Source organism: Heptranchias perlo, chromosome 37 (genome assembly GCF_035084215.1).
Source record: "Heptranchias perlo isolate sHepPer1 chromosome 37, sHepPer1.hap1, whole genome shotgun sequence".
Taxonomy (NCBI): domain Eukaryota; kingdom Metazoa; phylum Chordata; class Chondrichthyes; order Hexanchiformes; family Hexanchidae; genus Heptranchias; species Heptranchias perlo.
Window position 1 is genome coordinate 8,307,101 of NC_090361.1, and position 17,645 is coordinate 8,324,745.

Genomic DNA, 17,645 nt, shown 5'->3' on the forward strand with positions numbered 1-17,645 from the left:
CTTGCTTTTGTACTTTATATGAAGGGGGGAGGGGTGAAAGGGGAGACATTTGTTTTCAAATATCCGCGGGAAATTGCTACTTCTGAACCAGGAAGTGAATGCGAGTCAGTTTGAATGAGGATGGCTGGGACTTTGCTGCAGGTCTTCAGATCTTTCAGTGATGGAGATACCAGGGCAGATGTGACTAGCAATTGGGATTCAACGGATCTGGCCGCCTGCCTGCTGCTGGGGGAGAATTCCTGCGGGAAAACCTCCCTCCTCTTCCTGGCAGCAGCCACAGCCGCTGCCCAAGAAGGGAGGCGTGTGCTCTTCCTGGCCCCCAGCCCCATCCAGGCGCTGCCCGCCCCTCTGCTCAGCCTGGACCCGCTGAGCCTGAAGAGGATCCAGTTCGCCTACCCCAGGTCGGCGGAGGAGCTGCTGCAGGCGGTGGCGTCTTTGCATGAGAGCCCGGGCTGCCTGCCCTCCCTCATCCTGCTGGACGGGCTGGACGATTACCTGCGGCAGGACACGGGTCGCCAGGCGGCGCTGATCGCCGCCCTGCTCCGGGACAGCGCTGCCTGGGTCACCGAGAAGCTGCGAACCAGCGCAGGGTGTCAGGTCATTGTAACACTGAAGGTGAAAAAAAAAATAACATCTCACCGCCAAACTCTAACGATTTCACGTTGCATTTTATTCTAATAGTTTTTATTTTTATTATTGTTTGTTAATTCTGGTCTTTCCCCATCCTAATCCTTTCTTTTAAAACTTTCCCTTCAAAGTTTGTCAACTCCAAAACAAGAGTGGGGGGCGGGGGGAAAGTTGGTTGCAGGCAATCAAATGACCATTTTTACATTGGCCTTCTGGACAGTGGGAGCAGGGAGTTGGAACAACAGGTTAAGGAAATCTTTTAAACTTAATAAAAGAAAATGGGAATATGTGGAAAAGAGGATATTATTGATAGAAAACGAGTAAAGCCACAGTTAGAATTTTTTAAAAATAAAGAATAAGGAAGAGAATAGAATTGGAGGATAAAAGAGTTGTAACAATGTGAGCAGAATTAGTAAGACAGAAAGAAATATCTTGCATTTATATAGCACCTTTCACGACCTCAGGACGTCCCAAATTAAGTACTTTCTGAAGTGTAGTCATTTGCAATGTAGGAAACTAATTTGCGCATGGCAAGATCCCACAAACAGCAATGAGATAATCTGTTTTTAGTGATGTTGGTTCAGGGATAAATATTGGCCAGGACACCAGGAGAAACTCACCCTGCACTTCTTCAAAATAGTGCCGTGGAAACTTTTACGTCCACCTGAGAGGGCAGACGGGGCCTCGGTTTAATGTCTCATCCGAAAGAAGGCACCTTCGACAGTGCAGCACTCCCTCAGTACTGCATTGGTGTGTCAGCCTAGAGGTGGGTTTATGGGCGGGGGGAGGTGGGATCGAAGCTGGAGTCTTTGCTTTGCAGCTGATGCCAATTCATTGAAAACTTCAATAACTGATGCCTCCAGATCATCGGGTCGAAATCCTGCTGCCCCTTATCTCCCCCAAAAGATGGTGGATGCTGGGCAAATTGAAATTTTCCAGACTTGTGAGCGATAGATTTTTGTTAGGTAAGGGTATCAAGGGATATGGAGCAAAGGCAGGTAAATGGAGGTGAGGTACAGATCATCAGTGGGAATGATGATTAAAAACCTCTACCTACCCATAGTGCAAATTAAAAATTGCAAAGAACATCTTCAAACTATGTACAGTAGTTATTTCAGTTCAGTTTCTGATCCATAAATCCACACCATGATCTAACTAAATGGCGGAACAGGCTCGAGGGGCTGAATGGCCTGTTCCTATTAGTAGCTAGGACAAAGTATTAGATAACTCAGGACACAATTTAGGGTATGATCTAAAAACAGAAAATGCTGGACTACACGCAGCATCTGTGGAGAGAGAAACAGAGTTAATGTTTCAGGTCGATGACCTTGCGTCAGGGTATGATGGTATGATGGTACTGGACTAACGATCTGGAGGTTGTGAGTTCAACTCCCATTATAAGCAAGTGAGCCAGTCTTTAATGAATCTAGCACCAGGAAAAAAATGACTAGTAGTGCTGTTGTAAAAACTCAACAACACTAACTCGCACCAAGTCCTGTTCCCCCATCACCCTCTGTGCTCGCTGACCTACATTACCTCCCGGTCCAGCAACGCCTCGATTTTAAAATTCTCATCCTTGTTTACAAATCCCTCCATGGCCTCGCCCCTCCCTATCTCTGTAACCTCCTCCAGCCCTACAACCCTCCAAGATCTCTGCGCTCCTCCAATTCCTGGCCTTTTGCACATCCCCCGATTTTCATCGCTCCACCATTGGTGGCCGTGCCTTCAGCTGCCTAGGCCCTAAGCTCTGGAATTCCCTCCCTAAACCTCTCTACCTCTCTCTCCTTCTTTAAGACACTCCTTAAAACCTACCTCTGTGACCGTCACCTGTCCTAATATCTGCTTATGTGGCTTGGTGTCAAATTTTGTTTGGTAACGCTCCTGTGAAACGCCTTGGGACGTTTTACTAAATTAAAGGCGTGATGTAAATGCAAGTTGTTGTTATTGTAATGTCCTTTAGGGAAGTGGGGGAACCATACAGCCCTACACGTGACTCCAGTCCACATGACGAGGTTGATTCTTGATGCCTTCTGCAGTGGCCGAACAAGCTATTTAGTTAACCCCTGGAGTGTGTTACAATGAGCTTGATCCACTTCACTCTAGACATGCAGTTTCCAGCAAATATGTTGGACACTGACCATGAGTAGGAACTCTGGCCAAATTCAATCCCCTGTCAAACCCTGGGGAAATGGGGGGAGGCGTAGGAGCCTCTGTACCTGAGCTCATCTAATTCAGCACAAACCAGAGATTGAACCTGGTCCTTTGCTGGTCTGTATGGCTCAATATGATACACTTCCTCACTGAACCACGAGGGAAACCCTTGCTTACTGCTGTTTTCGTGTTAACACACACACAGACTGATGTGTTCCTTTCATTTTTAACTCTTTAGACGCTAACTCAGGAGGAGACTGCGGCCGATCACGGCCTGCATATAATCGAGCGCTATTTCCCAGTGAAGTGTGTGGTGAAGGAGCAGCTGTATAAACCGGACGGAGCTCAGAGTTACCTTATTTCTTTTTCCGGATTGGTGATAAACGAGCCCGAAGGGACATGTACACCGCAAAGCGTGGACGATTGTACGTGGGAGCTGCTTTGTGAAGCTGATAATGTGACAGGAATCCATCGCGTAACAAGAGAGAAGGAAAGTGGAGAGTCACAGGACGTATGGGGTGTAGAGGAAGGAACATCCAACTAATTAACAATATACTTTCATAAGTACGTAAGAATATTCAAGCAGGAGAAAAGGCCTTTTGGCTCATTAAAGCTCACCCTTCTATTACTCTAACTTTCACTGTCTAGTGTCCAACTGCATTGTCAATGTACCTAATGACTTTGTCTCCACTGCTCTACTTGGCATGTTACTCCAAACACTGCACTGTCGGGGGTGCCGTCTTTCAGGATGAAATGTTAAATCTGCCCTCTCAGGTGGAAATAAAAGATCCCATGGCACAATTTTGAAGAAGAGCAAGGGGAGTCCTCCCTGGAGTCCTGGCCAATATTTATGCCTCAACCAACATCACTAAAAACAGATTATCTGGTCATTATCATCACATTGCTGTTTGTGGGACCTTGCTGTTTGTGGGATCTTGCTGTGCACAAATCGGCTGCCATGTTTCCTTACATTACAACAGTGACTACGCTTCAAAAGTACTTCATTGGCTGTAAAGCACTTTGGGATGTCCTGAGGTTGTAAAAGGCGCTATATAAATGCAAGTTCTTTCTTAATTTCTTTCTAAAGAATGTTTAGATTTAATTACTTTATGCATAAGATAGTGATCGTAGAGGAGGGACTGCTAAGGGAGGCAGCGGGGGCTGAATGTACAGCCAAGTCAAGAGAGAATTGGAAAAGAGTCTGCAGCAGCCAATTTGTGCACAGCAATGCCCCACAAACAATGAGCTAAATGAACAGATAGTCTATTTTAGGTGTTGGTTGAGGGATAAATGTTCACCAGGACACTGGGACAAACTCCCCTGCTCTTCTTTGAATGGTGCTTTGGGATCTTTTACACCACCTGAGAGGGTAGGCGGGGCCTTGGTTTGACATCTACATCTGAAAGGCGGCACCTCCGACAGTGCCCAGATTACATGGTTGAGTCTCTAGAGTAGGGCTTGAACCCATGACTTTCTAACTCAGAGGTGAGAATACTACCTACTGAGCCAAGGCTGATACCCTTCTGCGACTAAGTTGTAGAATCTATGGCTCTGTTAAACACATTGACATTTACCTTGTCAATACCCTTTAGGATCTTGAACATTTTCATAAGGTCACCTTTCCATGTCAGGGAGGCCTCCAACATTCAGTGTTGAAAATTTAAGTTGACTGAGGAAAAATTAAAGAAGCCCGTGTTCTGTTGTTTAGCTGGGGTGGGGGGAGGGACCCCAACTTAGGGAGGGAAAATATTAAATGGTGTCAAGAAGGTAAATCCAGATTAACACTTCACAGCAAGCCAAGAAAGTAGGACCAGAGGAGCTTGATTTAAATTAGTGAGAAGTAAATATTAGAAGAAACGTGTTTATTGATAAGTGTCGCGAGACAACATAATCGAATCATTAGCGTTTGAAACTGCAGCTGGATATTATAATCGGAGAGCGAGGTTAAAAGTGGGAAGATCTTCCCACTGGCAGCCGGAAGAGCTGAACTCTACAGACAGGGTAAATTATTTTGAAAGACACGGGCTAAGCGGGGACAGTCAGCGCGAATTTGTAAAGGGCAGATTGCGCTGAACTAATTTTTCAAAGAAATCACAGAGTATCCAGATAAAGGGGATGCAGTGGGTCCGTCAAGCTTGCAGTGCTGTAATTTCACCTTCCCGCCAGTGGAGGCACTGCAGTGCCACCACTGGGAGAATGTTTGACAAGTTTACATGAGCAGTTTCCATTATAAATTTGGACATAGGAATTCATAATGGAAATATAAAAATAAGCACAGAATGTATGGCTTTAAAATGGGGACTGAGTTATGTCTGTGTACCATGGTCCAATTATTCCCACTTCACATGTGGTGTTGACGCCCTAAATCTAACGCCATGGGAGGTTATCTGGTACTATTAGTAACTTTACCTTTCCACTGGGCGAGAACTCACAGACGAGATTTGTACGTATTTCTTCTTTGTGACTACCCAGAAATACGAATGGGCATGAATTTCTATGAAAGCGGGCTTCTTTTCCACCACTAGCAATGCCAGCGATGCATCAAAAGTACAAAAACCAGCCTCTAATCTTATCGTCGTGACATATTTGTCTGCATGCGTCAAATATTTGGGAAAATAAGTCAAAATTTCACCGGGAGATAAGCATCCTCAGCCCTCGCATAGCTGACTAGGAAGAGATAAACGTATCGCGCGAATGAACACAGTTGCAACTTGGCGCTCACCCAAGTTCAGCCTGAGCACAATAGATGAGAGTTCTCCAGTATACCAAGCCCTTGGACCAAACACGCCGTATGTACTTGACAGGACGGATCAGTCTTCTTTTGGAATACTCATGTAGAATCATAGAATCAGAGAACGATACTGCACAGGAGGCCATTCGGCCCATTGTGCCTGTGCCAGCTCGTTGAAAGAGTTATCCAATTAGACCCACACCCCTGCTCTTTCCCCAGGGCCCTGCAACTTTATCCCCTTCAAGTATTTATCCAGTTCCCTTTTGAAAGCTGCTATTGAATCTACTCCCACCACTCTTTCAGGCAATGCTTTCCAGATCATAACAACTCGCTGCGTAAATGTTTTTTTTCTCATGTCGCATCTGGTTCTTTTGCTATCTTTTGGTCTCACCTTAGGTCCACATACATTTTCCAGCTAGAGGACTGTTGCTGGTGACACTCTATGCCAGCCACTAGGAAATGCATGATAAACATCCCAGGTCGACTCGTCCTCTGATTTTTCAGTGACACTTTATGTGGGTGAGGAAGAAGCCAACCAGTCTCTGTTTACAGCAACCGAGTTCACTGTTACATCAGTCATGGTATGTGACTCCGAGACAATGGAGTATCCATCACAGCCTCCTGCTTTTCCCCCTCCTCCTCTCTTAAAGAGGTACTCCTGCCAGGATAGTGCTCCACAGGAACCCGTTGCTCCCCAGTGCCTCACCATAGTATCTGTTCCTCGTGTGTGAGCCAAGGCAGTGAGTGTTAGTGGTCCATTTGACTGTGGATCACAGCCGAGTCCAATCCCATCCTCGTCCGATTTCCTGACAAGCACATGATCCAACAGGAGATGGTGGATAGTGTTGGGAACAGCAAACTTGGCCAGTTTTCCTCTTCCCTAATCCAGGGGCCGGACAGCTAACTGCAGCAACCCCAACATCTGTCCCAGTTGCAACAAGCCATATGAGCACAGGCCAAGGATTGAATGTGGAACCATCGGTCGTTGGGCTCAGCACCACACCAGGTGGTGCATTTACCAATTAAGCCATCGGGGCAACAGAATTTAGCTGGGTTGAGGAGGTACATTTCCCTAAATTAGTATAACAATGAATAGAGTAATCAAGTCATTCAGAAAGGATAAGGGCAAGTAAGAAGAGAAAGGTAGGAAAAGATTAAGGGCCAAATCTTCTTGGAAAAATAACAGCGTGTGAACGATGCATTCCATTATTAATGCGCAAATCGGCCAGCGAGTTCAGGGGATTAAGAGATAAGCCGTGAGTTGCGAATCTCCAGAATTTGCTGGTCGATTTACGCCACTCCGCCATTTGCTTCGCACAAACAGCATCTAACCCTTAGACTCCCCGTTACTTCTAAGAACTTGCTGGATTTGCACATTAATTGCCCATTAAACTCGCCGCAGAAAGTTGGGGCTCATAATTAACAGCGTAAGTACCCTTTTAATGACGTGATAATTGATAATGCAATGCCAATCAATCGCGCCGGCCCAGGAAGGGAACAATTTAAACAATCGAGTCGCATTCCTACATGTAGTAAATTGTTGTTCGAGATTTAAAAAGCAAAAAATATTTATGCATTTTTTTAAAAAAGGAAAGCACAAAAAAATATATACATGGAAAATAAATCAATCAAGTTTATTTATAGAAAAATATCGGCCCAAAATAAGGCCCATGAGACAGTTATTGAAAAAATTACAAAATATATATAACTTTTTACATTATAAAAAATACATTCTGTAAGAATAAAAAGTTTATGTACATCAGTTTTTATATTTTACAGTATATGTGTGCTCTGAACCAGGTGACTGTTTCAAATGGAAAATGTAGGGTCACTCGATCGTGTAGGAATCATGGCAGTGCTACAATACATGGTTAGGTACTTTACATTGTGTCACATACACACTTAGAAAGACATGATATGATTTAGTTTGTTAATTTTGTCACTGATGGTTTTTTTTCCCCTCTGCATAACATCTTCTGCAAGAAGGGCAAACAGGTTTAGAAACATCTTATTTGTAGATTGAAACTTGTGAAAGATATTGCAGGCGTAATGTAACAGTACGAAACTCGTCGCATCCTCTATACTTCTTTCCAGGATCTCAATATTGTGCTTTTACCTAACTCATTCTTCCCTTCTTCCTACAATCTACAGGTAAGAGATTTAGGACAGAGCGCAGGAGAATTTTTTTTTTTTTACACAGAAACCCCATGGAATATGAAAAATATTTAAAGTAAGGTTGCTTAAATTATTTATTCTTAGGATGGAGCAGGCTTTCAAAAAATGTCATTTTGAATGTTGGGGCTTCGCGAGGTTGGAGTCCTGCCACGTTGGTGATAAGACTCCAGGCACTTCCGTAGTGAGAGGGGTGCACGTTCCAGTTGCATTTTGTTGCTGGAGCAATATTAAAGGTGATGTTTAAATTGCTTCAGTATTAACAATGGAAAGTCATGAGCAGATGGCACTATCTTCTTTATATTAACATATAACGCCCAAGTATAGTGAGCACCTAACAAAAAATAATACATTGGGTGAAGGCACTGTCAACCTTAAATAGGCCCCTCAAAATTATGTGTAACTAGTGTGGGTGTGTTGAGTTTTGAAGAATGTACTGTTCATTTTCTATTCTGTATCCACCTACGCAGACTCCAGTACTGATACTGTTTAGTCATCGATGTGACAGCTCCTTCGCAACTGATAAGCTCTGTGGTAGATGAACAGTTTATGCAAAAATTCGATTGTTTTAATGCCATTCAAGGGATTTTTTTTTCTTGCCAGTTGTTAGCCCTCCCTTCCTCTCCTGAAGGCAATGACTCTTTGCTGGGATCCACCAGTGCCGTATCCAATTGGTCCTTATTCATGTTTTGAGTCTCAACAGTCTGTTTGAATCTAGGGATCATCAGAGTTGAGCCTGATCCAGTCTCCACCTGACATCCATGCACACCCACTCAACTCTGGATAGCAAAATCAATTTCACCCTCCCTAGTCCAGGGTCACTAAAAGAAAGACTTGCATTTATATAGCACCTTTCACATCCTCAGGACATCCCAAAACGCTTTACAGCTAATTAAATACTTTTTTGAAGTGCAGTCACTGTTGTAATGTAGGTAACGCAGCAGCTAATTTGCACACAGCAAGATCCCACAAACAGCAACGTGATAATGACCAGATCATCTGTTTAAGTGCTGTTAATTGACTGATAAATATCCACCAGGACACTGGGGATAATACCCCTGGTCGTCTTCGAAATAGTGCCATGGGATCTTTTACATCTATCTGAGAGGGCAGACCGGGCCTCAATTTAACATCTCATCCAAAAGACGGCACCTCTGACAGTGCAGCACTCCCTCAGTACTGCACTGGAGTGTCAGCCTAGATTTTGTGCTCCAGTCTCTGGAGTGGGACTTGAACCTACGACGTTTTGACACTGCGCTGCCCCGGAGCCATGGCTGGCATCATGAAGCATTCTGAGGCCAATTCTAGAGTCCCTGCCATCACCCCAATCTGGGATTGAAACTTGGGGACCTTTGAGATCAGTATGGCTAGGGCACAGTGGGATTCCTACGAAACCATGAGGGTTACTGTCTGTCGCATGATTACTAATTACGGTTTTTGTCATAACTGCTCATTCTGTTTATATGTGATCATGACTCTCTTATTTAAGTTCACCTCGCTGTGGCACAATAGGTTGAACCCTTTACATATCTCTATGGTAAACGTCCAAACTTTTTGTTGTTCATTAAGGTGAACTTCAGCCTCCTTGTCTTAATCTTAATTATAGTCTTAGTCTCAGTCAGTCTTAATCATCTGGTCTCAGCCATCACACACCTCAAAAATCATCTTAATGACACTGTACTTGCAAACTCATCCACTGTACTTCTGAAAGAACAATCTATATACTAGAGATGAGTGACTAGTGTCTGGCTTGATGTTCTGTAGTATCTTCCTTGAATTGGACTTTGCCAATCTGTTGTCCTCATCGTCTCTCCTTTCTGTACGTAACCAATATATGCCAGTGTCCCACATCTGCCCACTGTGTGTGCGCACAAGCTCGAACATCAAATTTCCTAGCATCTTGAAATTCCCCAACAGAATCGGGCTCATGATCTCGTAAAGAACTAATTCTTCACAATAAATACCCTTGCAGATAATTTGTCTTTCCATCATCTCCAAATTGGTCCATTGACATCAAACATTTTTGAGCTGAGTAACCTGTTTGTTTGGCATTGTTTGGGGCAGATGTTAGTTCTGACCCAGATCCTTCTGTTAGTTCACCTTCAAATCTGTTTCTTTGTGTGGCATGTTAATTATTGACCCTGCACCTCAATGGATTTGGTTGCTTCACTGTTTCGGCCCAAATGAAGCATGCGATGCAATGCACTTGAAACTGCCTTCGGTCCCTACGAATGTGATTTTAACTGCAGGTCACCTTTCTCTTACTCAAGAAAGCCTTGAAAGCAAAGGATCAGTGAAGCTTTCTCGCTGCATAGCCGTGTAGCTCTCAAGATTCCGAATGGAGAGCAATTGAAGCAGGTACGCTCTCTAGATGATCATCCCTTCTGCAAAGATTAGTGTAAATTTCTGTGTCTGCTTTGTCTTTGAGTGACTGAAAGTCTGTCATGCTGTAATCAGCAGAAACCCCAGAGTCTGACATCAGAAGGTAAGGGTAATATGCGTCACTCTCCAACTTGAACTTTAATGGACTTAGGTAAAGTAACTGTCCACTGGGGTCATACTTTGCATAGTCAAAACCAATGAATGACACTGGACTTCCTTGCTCAATCCCACTAGATTCTGAAAACTGACACGAGATTGAGGCATGTAGCGAAGAATCTTCCTCCTCTTCTTCAGTGGAATCCTTGTCCTCGTAAAGACTCACGCCAGGGTTCTCAAACAACAACTGCAAAGGCAGCGCTTCTTCCGAAACATCATTGCTACTATGAGTGAAACCACATGCATCGGACAGGAAAGTATTATTGGGTAAAAAATTTTGATTCAAAACAATATAGGCATCTTTGGCATCGGGTGCTATCTGCACTCTGACTGGCAACTTGCCTTCATCCATCAGGGTCTGTTGCTGCAGCTTAAGCGCATCAGATCCAGCGACCAGAAAGCTTTGCTCGTCCAGGAAGACATCCTGATGTCTGATTTTAGCTAAGCCTGGTGGAAATGTCTTTATCTCTGACAGAACCTCCAGGACAGTGGGCGGCTCGTCGGTGCTGAAGAATTGCAGGTTCCACCAAATTTGCCCACTGCTACGCCCAAGCCATTCCTGCGAATTGAAAACAACATTGTTAACCATGAGAATACCAGAGACCACCAGAGAGACACAGATGCGGAAGGTCACTTGATTCCCACCCATAAAAGCATCCAACAGTTTCCTAAATTACTCCAAGATTTCTGCCTGTACTTCTTAATCAGAAGTCCATGCCACATGCTGACCACTCCTTGTATGAAGAGGAACTTCCTGACATCAGTCCGAAATTTGCCTGGTTTGAAATTTTATCTCCTTTGTCCAGCTGTCACTATTTAGTTCCAAGCAGTGTTCCAAATTCACCTTTTCTCTACTGATGACTATTTTATATATAAAAGAAAGTAAGAACTTGTATTTACTTTTGCCCTTCATGACCTCAGGACGTCCCAAAGTGCTTTACAGCCCATTAAGTACTTTTTTTAAAGTTTAGTCACTGTTGTAATGTAGGAAACGCGGCAGGCAATTTGCGCACAGCAAGCTCCCACAAACAGCAATGTGATAATGACCAGATAATCTGTTGGTTGAGGGATAAATATTGGCCAGGACACTGGGGAGAACTCCCCTGCTCTTCTTCGAATTCGTGCCATGGAATTTTTTACATGTACCTGAGAGGGCAGACAGGGCTTTGGTTTAACGTCTCATCCAAAAGACAGCACCTCCAACAGTGCAGCACTCCCTCAGTACTGCAAATCTCGACAGAGAATGAGATGAAGGATAAGTTCATCTGTTTTTGGTGGTGTTGGCTGAGGGAGAAATAGTAGCCAGGACGCTGGGAGAATTCCCAACATGTCTTTGAATAGTGCCATGGGATCTTTAACATCCACCTGAACCACTGGAACAGACAGATATTCCCAGGCAGATCACTTCATCCAGATGTCCTTCTCATCCGATGGATGGCACCTCTGATGATGTAGTTCTCCCTCAGTTCTGCGCTCAAGTCCTGGCTTGAATCCCAAACCTACTGACCCAAAGTGCTGCCAAATGAGCCAAGCTGATACAAAATAACATAACCTATCTTACACTAATGCAGAAGAAATACGAATGTGATCTTGATGTTAACGTGTCATTAAACTCTTTAAATAGGGAGCAGGAAGAACCTAAACGTTTGGAGTAGGAGTTAGAACTTTAGCAATGACCCCTTAGGAGAACGATTTGAAATTCTGGCTCAGAATTGCTCAGTAAAGACTGTAAAATTTATGTTAAACTGAAGAGACAGATGCTCTCTTGTCAAAGACTTGGCACTGTGCTGAGACTCTTAGTTCAAGTCATTACTGGTAATGCTATAGAATGATCAAAAGCTAAGGAGCTTTCCTTGATGACTGAATTTGGCAAACTCTACGTTTCACTCAAGACATTTCCATTTTTCATTGAAGATTTAATAAATTTTCAAAAGGCAATAACTAAATGACAATTTAGGCAATTGCCAAGAAATCACATAACGTTGCTGCGGAGGTGATGGCTGGTTAGGAGTATAATCATACATTTTCTGCTCACACCTGCCTCAGACATTCCAAGGTCCAGTGCTTGCAAAAGAAAACAGTGGCAGTGGCTGATGGCAGTGTGTTAACTCCAGGAGTGCAATCATTATTTTTTTTTTTGCCTTGCCTGTTTGCGGCAAACAGCTGAAGGTTTTCGTTTTTCTCCTTCCATGGGGCAAAAGGAAGAGCCAAGGATGATCAGTAAAGGGGGTGGCTCAACTGAGTTTCATCATTGTTCCAGAGAAACTCATTATCTCGGTGAGAAGCTGGTCTTATCTCCGCCCTGGCACATTATTGGTATTAGTCCCAGATTACACACCTAAAGTCCCAGCCTGCACAAAGCAAGCACAAGAATGTTTTAAAACCAGGACCAGGTTCTTGTTTAGGATTAGCAGTTTTACAAACAGAAAGGAACTAGGGTTCAGCCAACAGTCTGTAGCCCTCCACAGTGCAACATTTTTTTTTCGCGTCATTGTATTTAAAACTTTCGGACTGTACGTTTAATTTATACCATGAATAAGGGCCTTGAAGTGTTGGGATAACTTGTTCTATTTTAATCCTATCAACGGATGTCTGACCACAGGCTAATTTAAACAATTGCACAAATGTAACTCCAGCCCAGTGCACCTCACAGGTGCTACATGGCAACAGCAGTCCCTAAATGTAAAGGACAACATCACAGAAAATTCTCCAGTACTTTCACAGAATTAGAATTACATTGAATTTACAGCACAGAAACAGGCCATTCGGCCCAACTGGTCATTTATGCTCCATACTTCTATGCTCTTATGTTCTAGTGCCCATAAAACAAATGGTCCAAAACTGAATGGAAAGCAAAACTCCTTCTAATTATATGACTAATACTGGGAAACACAGTTGTGGGAAGAACCATGAATGGGAACCATTATCTTATCACTCTGTGGTACAGCCTTGCTGCCCAAATACTTCTTAGTGGATATCTTTGAGCGAGCTGCTGCATCTATCTTTCTTTCAACCACAGTTTTGACAGTTGAAATTTTTAGCTATTAATGATTCTTTTCTCCTCCTTTAACCCTCTCCTCCATGAGAGTCGATAAATAACCTACGGTTAGGTCTTTGCATGTGCTGCTCAGAATCTGGTCACTTGGAAGATTGTTTTATCCCTGCTCCCTCTGAACTTGGCTCCTTTGCCTAACTAGGATCCCCACTCTTTGCCAAGTCCAAGTCCAAATCCAAAGAAAGGGAAACTTGGAAGAGGGTCAGAAGGAATGAGATCATGCTCCAAGTCCTGAGCTCATGAAAGGTATCTTTTTCCTCTCCATTTTTTCTCCTCCTTCTTCTTCTCTCTTGAAGGCTCCTTCATTGGCAGCCTGGTTCCATGGGCAATGGTTGCCCTCTGGTGCCTCACTTAACTGGCCATTATTTATGTATGAGTATTGACAGTGAATGGCCATAGGCCAAGCCCAATCCTGACCTCACCCATTTTTCATGTGTGCACTTTCGCTGTATGGCGATCAACAGCAGGAATCTTAGCCAGTTTTTTGCACCTTTCCTTAATCTTTAAGGTAAGGGCATCGAGGCCAATCGTAGAACCCCCCCCCCCACAACTGCTGCTGAGGTGGGCGAGCTCAGCACTCACCAAGATGGAACCCAGGACCTTTCTAATCTATTGCTCAGAGCCGGAGAATTTACCTCTGGACTTTTAGGATGGCTGTTGGAACCTCATTCCAACACGAGTCTTTGCGAGAGAAGAGAGGGTTTTATTTTGAAGTCTTTGAAAACTTTCAAAGATTTGAACATAAAGACAGTAAGAATCTAGAGACTATAATGTGCCGTAAAGCCAGATTTTACCTGGAAATTTCCCCTGTACACGGTGAAAAGTCCATCAAACATATTCTCAGGGGAGGGTACCAGGGGCCAAATTTTCTCCTTTATGGTTCTGGAAATGAAAAAGAACCAGTTAGTGTTGAATTGACATAAATGTGTTATTATTCGTCAAAGGATTCTTTGTGTTCATCAGATATAGTATGTTAATGCTTGCAATGGAACACTTTCCAAATTTTTTAGATCAAACACTTGAAGATCAGGTAAGGTTCAGTCAGATGCTCTTCCACTCCCCCCCCCCCCACCCCCAAACCCACAATGAGCCCTTGACTCCTACTTGGAGAGCACCCACTACTGCACCAGGTGCGACATGTCCCATTTCCCCATGTCAGGCATCCTTGCGGCCTCTCAACACGAGACTGCCAATCTGTACTAAATTGTGGGCAGTTCTGTGCTTTGGCCACATGACCACCAGGAATTGGGTTCAGAAAATGGTTCTACAGTCATTTCATATTGGACCCTCAATGCTCGCAAACAGAGGAGAACTTTCATCTCATTGGTCTGCACTGCATTTGAACCCAGGTCCTGGAAATGAAAGGATACAGCACCAGCTCTCTGCTACCTGCTCCTATCTTCCTTCCTCATTAACACTTAATTCTGCTTTTAAAAATAAAAAAAGAACAATTTTCAAAACTGCAATTAAACTTCAGTTGATTTCATTCTATTCCATTGAATTCACATTAAAAATCCCTTTCCCAAAACACCAGGAATTTGTATTTCATGGAAATTGACTGCCGTTCTTGGCTATTCTAGATGGGAAAAGTTAAAGCAACACCAACCCCAAATATAGATATTTACTATAAGGTACCGGTAACCATTTAAAAAAAAAATGTGTGACTTTCTGTGTCCCTCAAGGTGGGGATTGTTATCACTGGGGAATAGTTATGTCTGGGATTTTTAGCCACTGTTTTGCGCATTGAATTTCACGATTCTGTCATTTTTGCATGAAAAATGCAAATGAGTGGCCTTAATTATTATTATTAATAAAGAAAGAACTTGCATTTATATAGCGTCTTTCACAACCTCAGGACATGTCAAAGCGCTTTACAGCTGATGAAACATTTTTCAAAAGTAGTCACTATAGTAATGTAGGAAACGCGGCAGTCAATTTGTGCACAGCAAGGTCCCACAAACAGCAATGAAATAATGGCCAGATAATCTGTTTTAGTGATGTTGGTTGAGGGATACTTAATGGCCAAGACACCAGGGAAAACTCCCCTGATCTTCTTCGAAATAGCGACATGGGATCTTTTACGTCACTTTCTATTTCAGGCAAACAGTGTCAGCATCAAGCACTGCAAGGTCAGGTATAGAATGGGTAGAGGTAGATTGAGACTCCTTCCATTCCCAAGAAAATGTCTCCGAAACAACCCCAATAGAGTGCGCCCTACTCCAGCTGTGTGAAATTTTTGGCAGCAATCACCCTGCGGCTTCTCTGAATGAAATGATCAATTTATAAGACATAGCACCTGATCACATCCTTGGGGTGTCCCACGTGCTTCACATTCAATGAAGTGTAGGAAAATGCGGTAGCCATTTTTGCATACAGCTAGATCCCACAAACAGCAAATGAGATGACTGGCCAGTCAATCATCTTTTGGTGGTGTTAGTTGAGAGAAGAATGTTAGCTAGGCCACCAGAATTCCTTGCATTTCTTCAAATAGGTCCATATGATCTTTAATACCCACCAGAACAGTCGGGTCTCAGTTTATTGAAATGACTTAGAGGCGAGAGTGCTACCAACTAAGCCAAGCTGATACTATAATTGGAACAATTTAGGGAGAAATGGTTTTGTGCTATGGGACCATGGTCACTAGGAACTCGATTGAGACTATGCAAACTCAATTCGTAAAAGACCCTTACAGCCAACAGACAGCGAGGACTTCTGTCTCATCATGCTGGGCTGGATTTAAATCCAGGTGTCAGAGATAAAAGGCCAGTGTTTGAACCAATGCATCACCCAGTCCCTATTGTAAGGTGTTACCTGTTGAATTTAGGAAAGAAGTCAAAAAACAACTAGGAAAGCAAAGAGGAACTATGAGATTAAATTATCAAGGAAAATAAAAAGAAATAGTAAAGTATTCTACAGACACATAAATAATAAAAGAAAAATCAGAATAGGCCCAGTAAGGGATGCACACGAAAAGCTCACAGGTAACGTCAGCGAAATGGCAGAAATATTGAATAGTTACTTTGCCTCCATATTTACCAGGGAGACTAACATGATGAGCAAGACATTAGAAGAGGAGATCGAAAAAGATATTAAAACATTTAAGATAGAAAGGGGAATGATAATTGATAAACTAATCAAACTTCGGGAGGATAAGACCCCTGGTCCAGATGGATTGCATCCGCGAATATTAAAATAAATTAGGGAGAAGATAGTAGAGGCACTATCACATATATATAAAAATTCACTAGAAAGGGGAATAGTGCCAGAGGACTGGCGGACAGCTAATGTTATTCCTATATTTAAAAGGGAGATGGGACAAGTCCAGCGACCAGTTAGTTTAACATCGGTGATAGGAAAGATAATGGAATCTTTACTCAAAGATGTAATAGGAAGGCATCTAGAGAATGAAAAATATAATAAAGAATAGTCAGCATGGATTTCAGAAGGGAAAGTCATGCTTGGCCAACCTTATTGAATTCTTTGAAGAAGTTACAGAAAGAGTGGACAAGATTAATGCAGTAGAAGTAATGTACTTGGATTTTCAAAAGGCTTTCAATAAAGTATCACATTGTAGACTCATGGCTAAGGTCAGAGCATGTGGAGTCAGGGGATGGGTAGAAGAATGGATAGCAAGTTGGCTATGAAACAGAAAACAGAGAGTAGGGGCTAAGGGTAGCTACTCAGACTGGCAAAAGGTGGGAAGTGGTGTTCCACAGGGATCGGTGCTGGGACCACAGTTGTTCACAATTTACATTAACGATTTGGATTCGGGAATCAGAAGTACAATTTCAAAATTTGTGGACTTCACTAAATTGGGGGGGTGTAGTTAATACAAAGGAAGAAAGCGTCAAAATGCAAGAGGACATCAATAAACTTGCAGAATGGGTGTGTAATTGGCAAATGAATTTCAATAAGTGTGAGGTGGTTCATTTTGGTAGGAAGAATAAGGAGGCCACATACTGCTTGGATAATCAGAGTCTAAGTGGGATAGAGGAGCAAAGGGATCTCAGGGTACAGATACACAAATCACCAAAAGTAGTGACGCAGGTTAATAAGGCCATAAAAAAGGCAAATCAAGCACTAGGGTTCATTTCTAGAGGGATAGAACTGAAAAGCAAAGAAGTTATGTTAAACTTGTATAGAACCTTGGTTAGACCACACTTGGAGTACTGTGCACAGTTCTGGCCTTCATATTATAAAAAGGGATATAGAGACATTGGAGAGGGTACAAAAAAGGATGATACCAGAACTGAGAGGATATCCTTATCAGGAAAGGCTGAACAGGCTGGGGCTTTTTTCTCGAGAAAAGAGAAGGCTGAGGGGTGACCTGATAGAGGTCTTTAAGATAATGGTAGGGTTTGATAGGGTAGA

General features: G+C 43.0%; 2 protein-coding genes across 2 annotated transcripts in view; one reads left to right on the forward strand and one right to left on the reverse strand.

Moving 5' to 3' along the window:
• Nucleotides 1-96: 96 nt before the first annotated feature.
• Nucleotides 97-3,412, forward strand: swsap1 (SWIM-type zinc finger 7 associated protein 1). Its single transcript, XM_067972839.1, has 2 exons — nucleotides 97-615; nucleotides 3,017-3,412. Exons 1-2 carry the CDS (start codon nucleotides 115-117, stop codon nucleotides 3,320-3,322), a joined length of 807 nt encoding a protein of 268 aa, XP_067828940.1. The 5' UTR covers nucleotides 97-114; the 3' UTR covers nucleotides 3,323-3,412.
• Nucleotides 3,413-7,118: 3,706 nt separating this feature from the next.
• Nucleotides 7,119-17,645, reverse strand: part of epor (erythropoietin receptor) — a 34,986-nt gene continuing 24,459 nt past the window's right edge. Inside the window, exons 7-8 of the mRNA XM_067973071.1 lie at nucleotides 14,069-14,156; nucleotides 7,119-10,778 (exon numbers count right to left, since the gene is read on the reverse strand). Coding sequence (XP_067829172.1) covers nucleotides 10,008-10,778; nucleotides 14,069-14,156 — 859 coding nt within the window. The 3' untranslated portion in view covers nucleotides 7,119-10,007. The remainder of the gene's footprint in view (nucleotides 10,779-14,068; nucleotides 14,157-17,645) is intronic.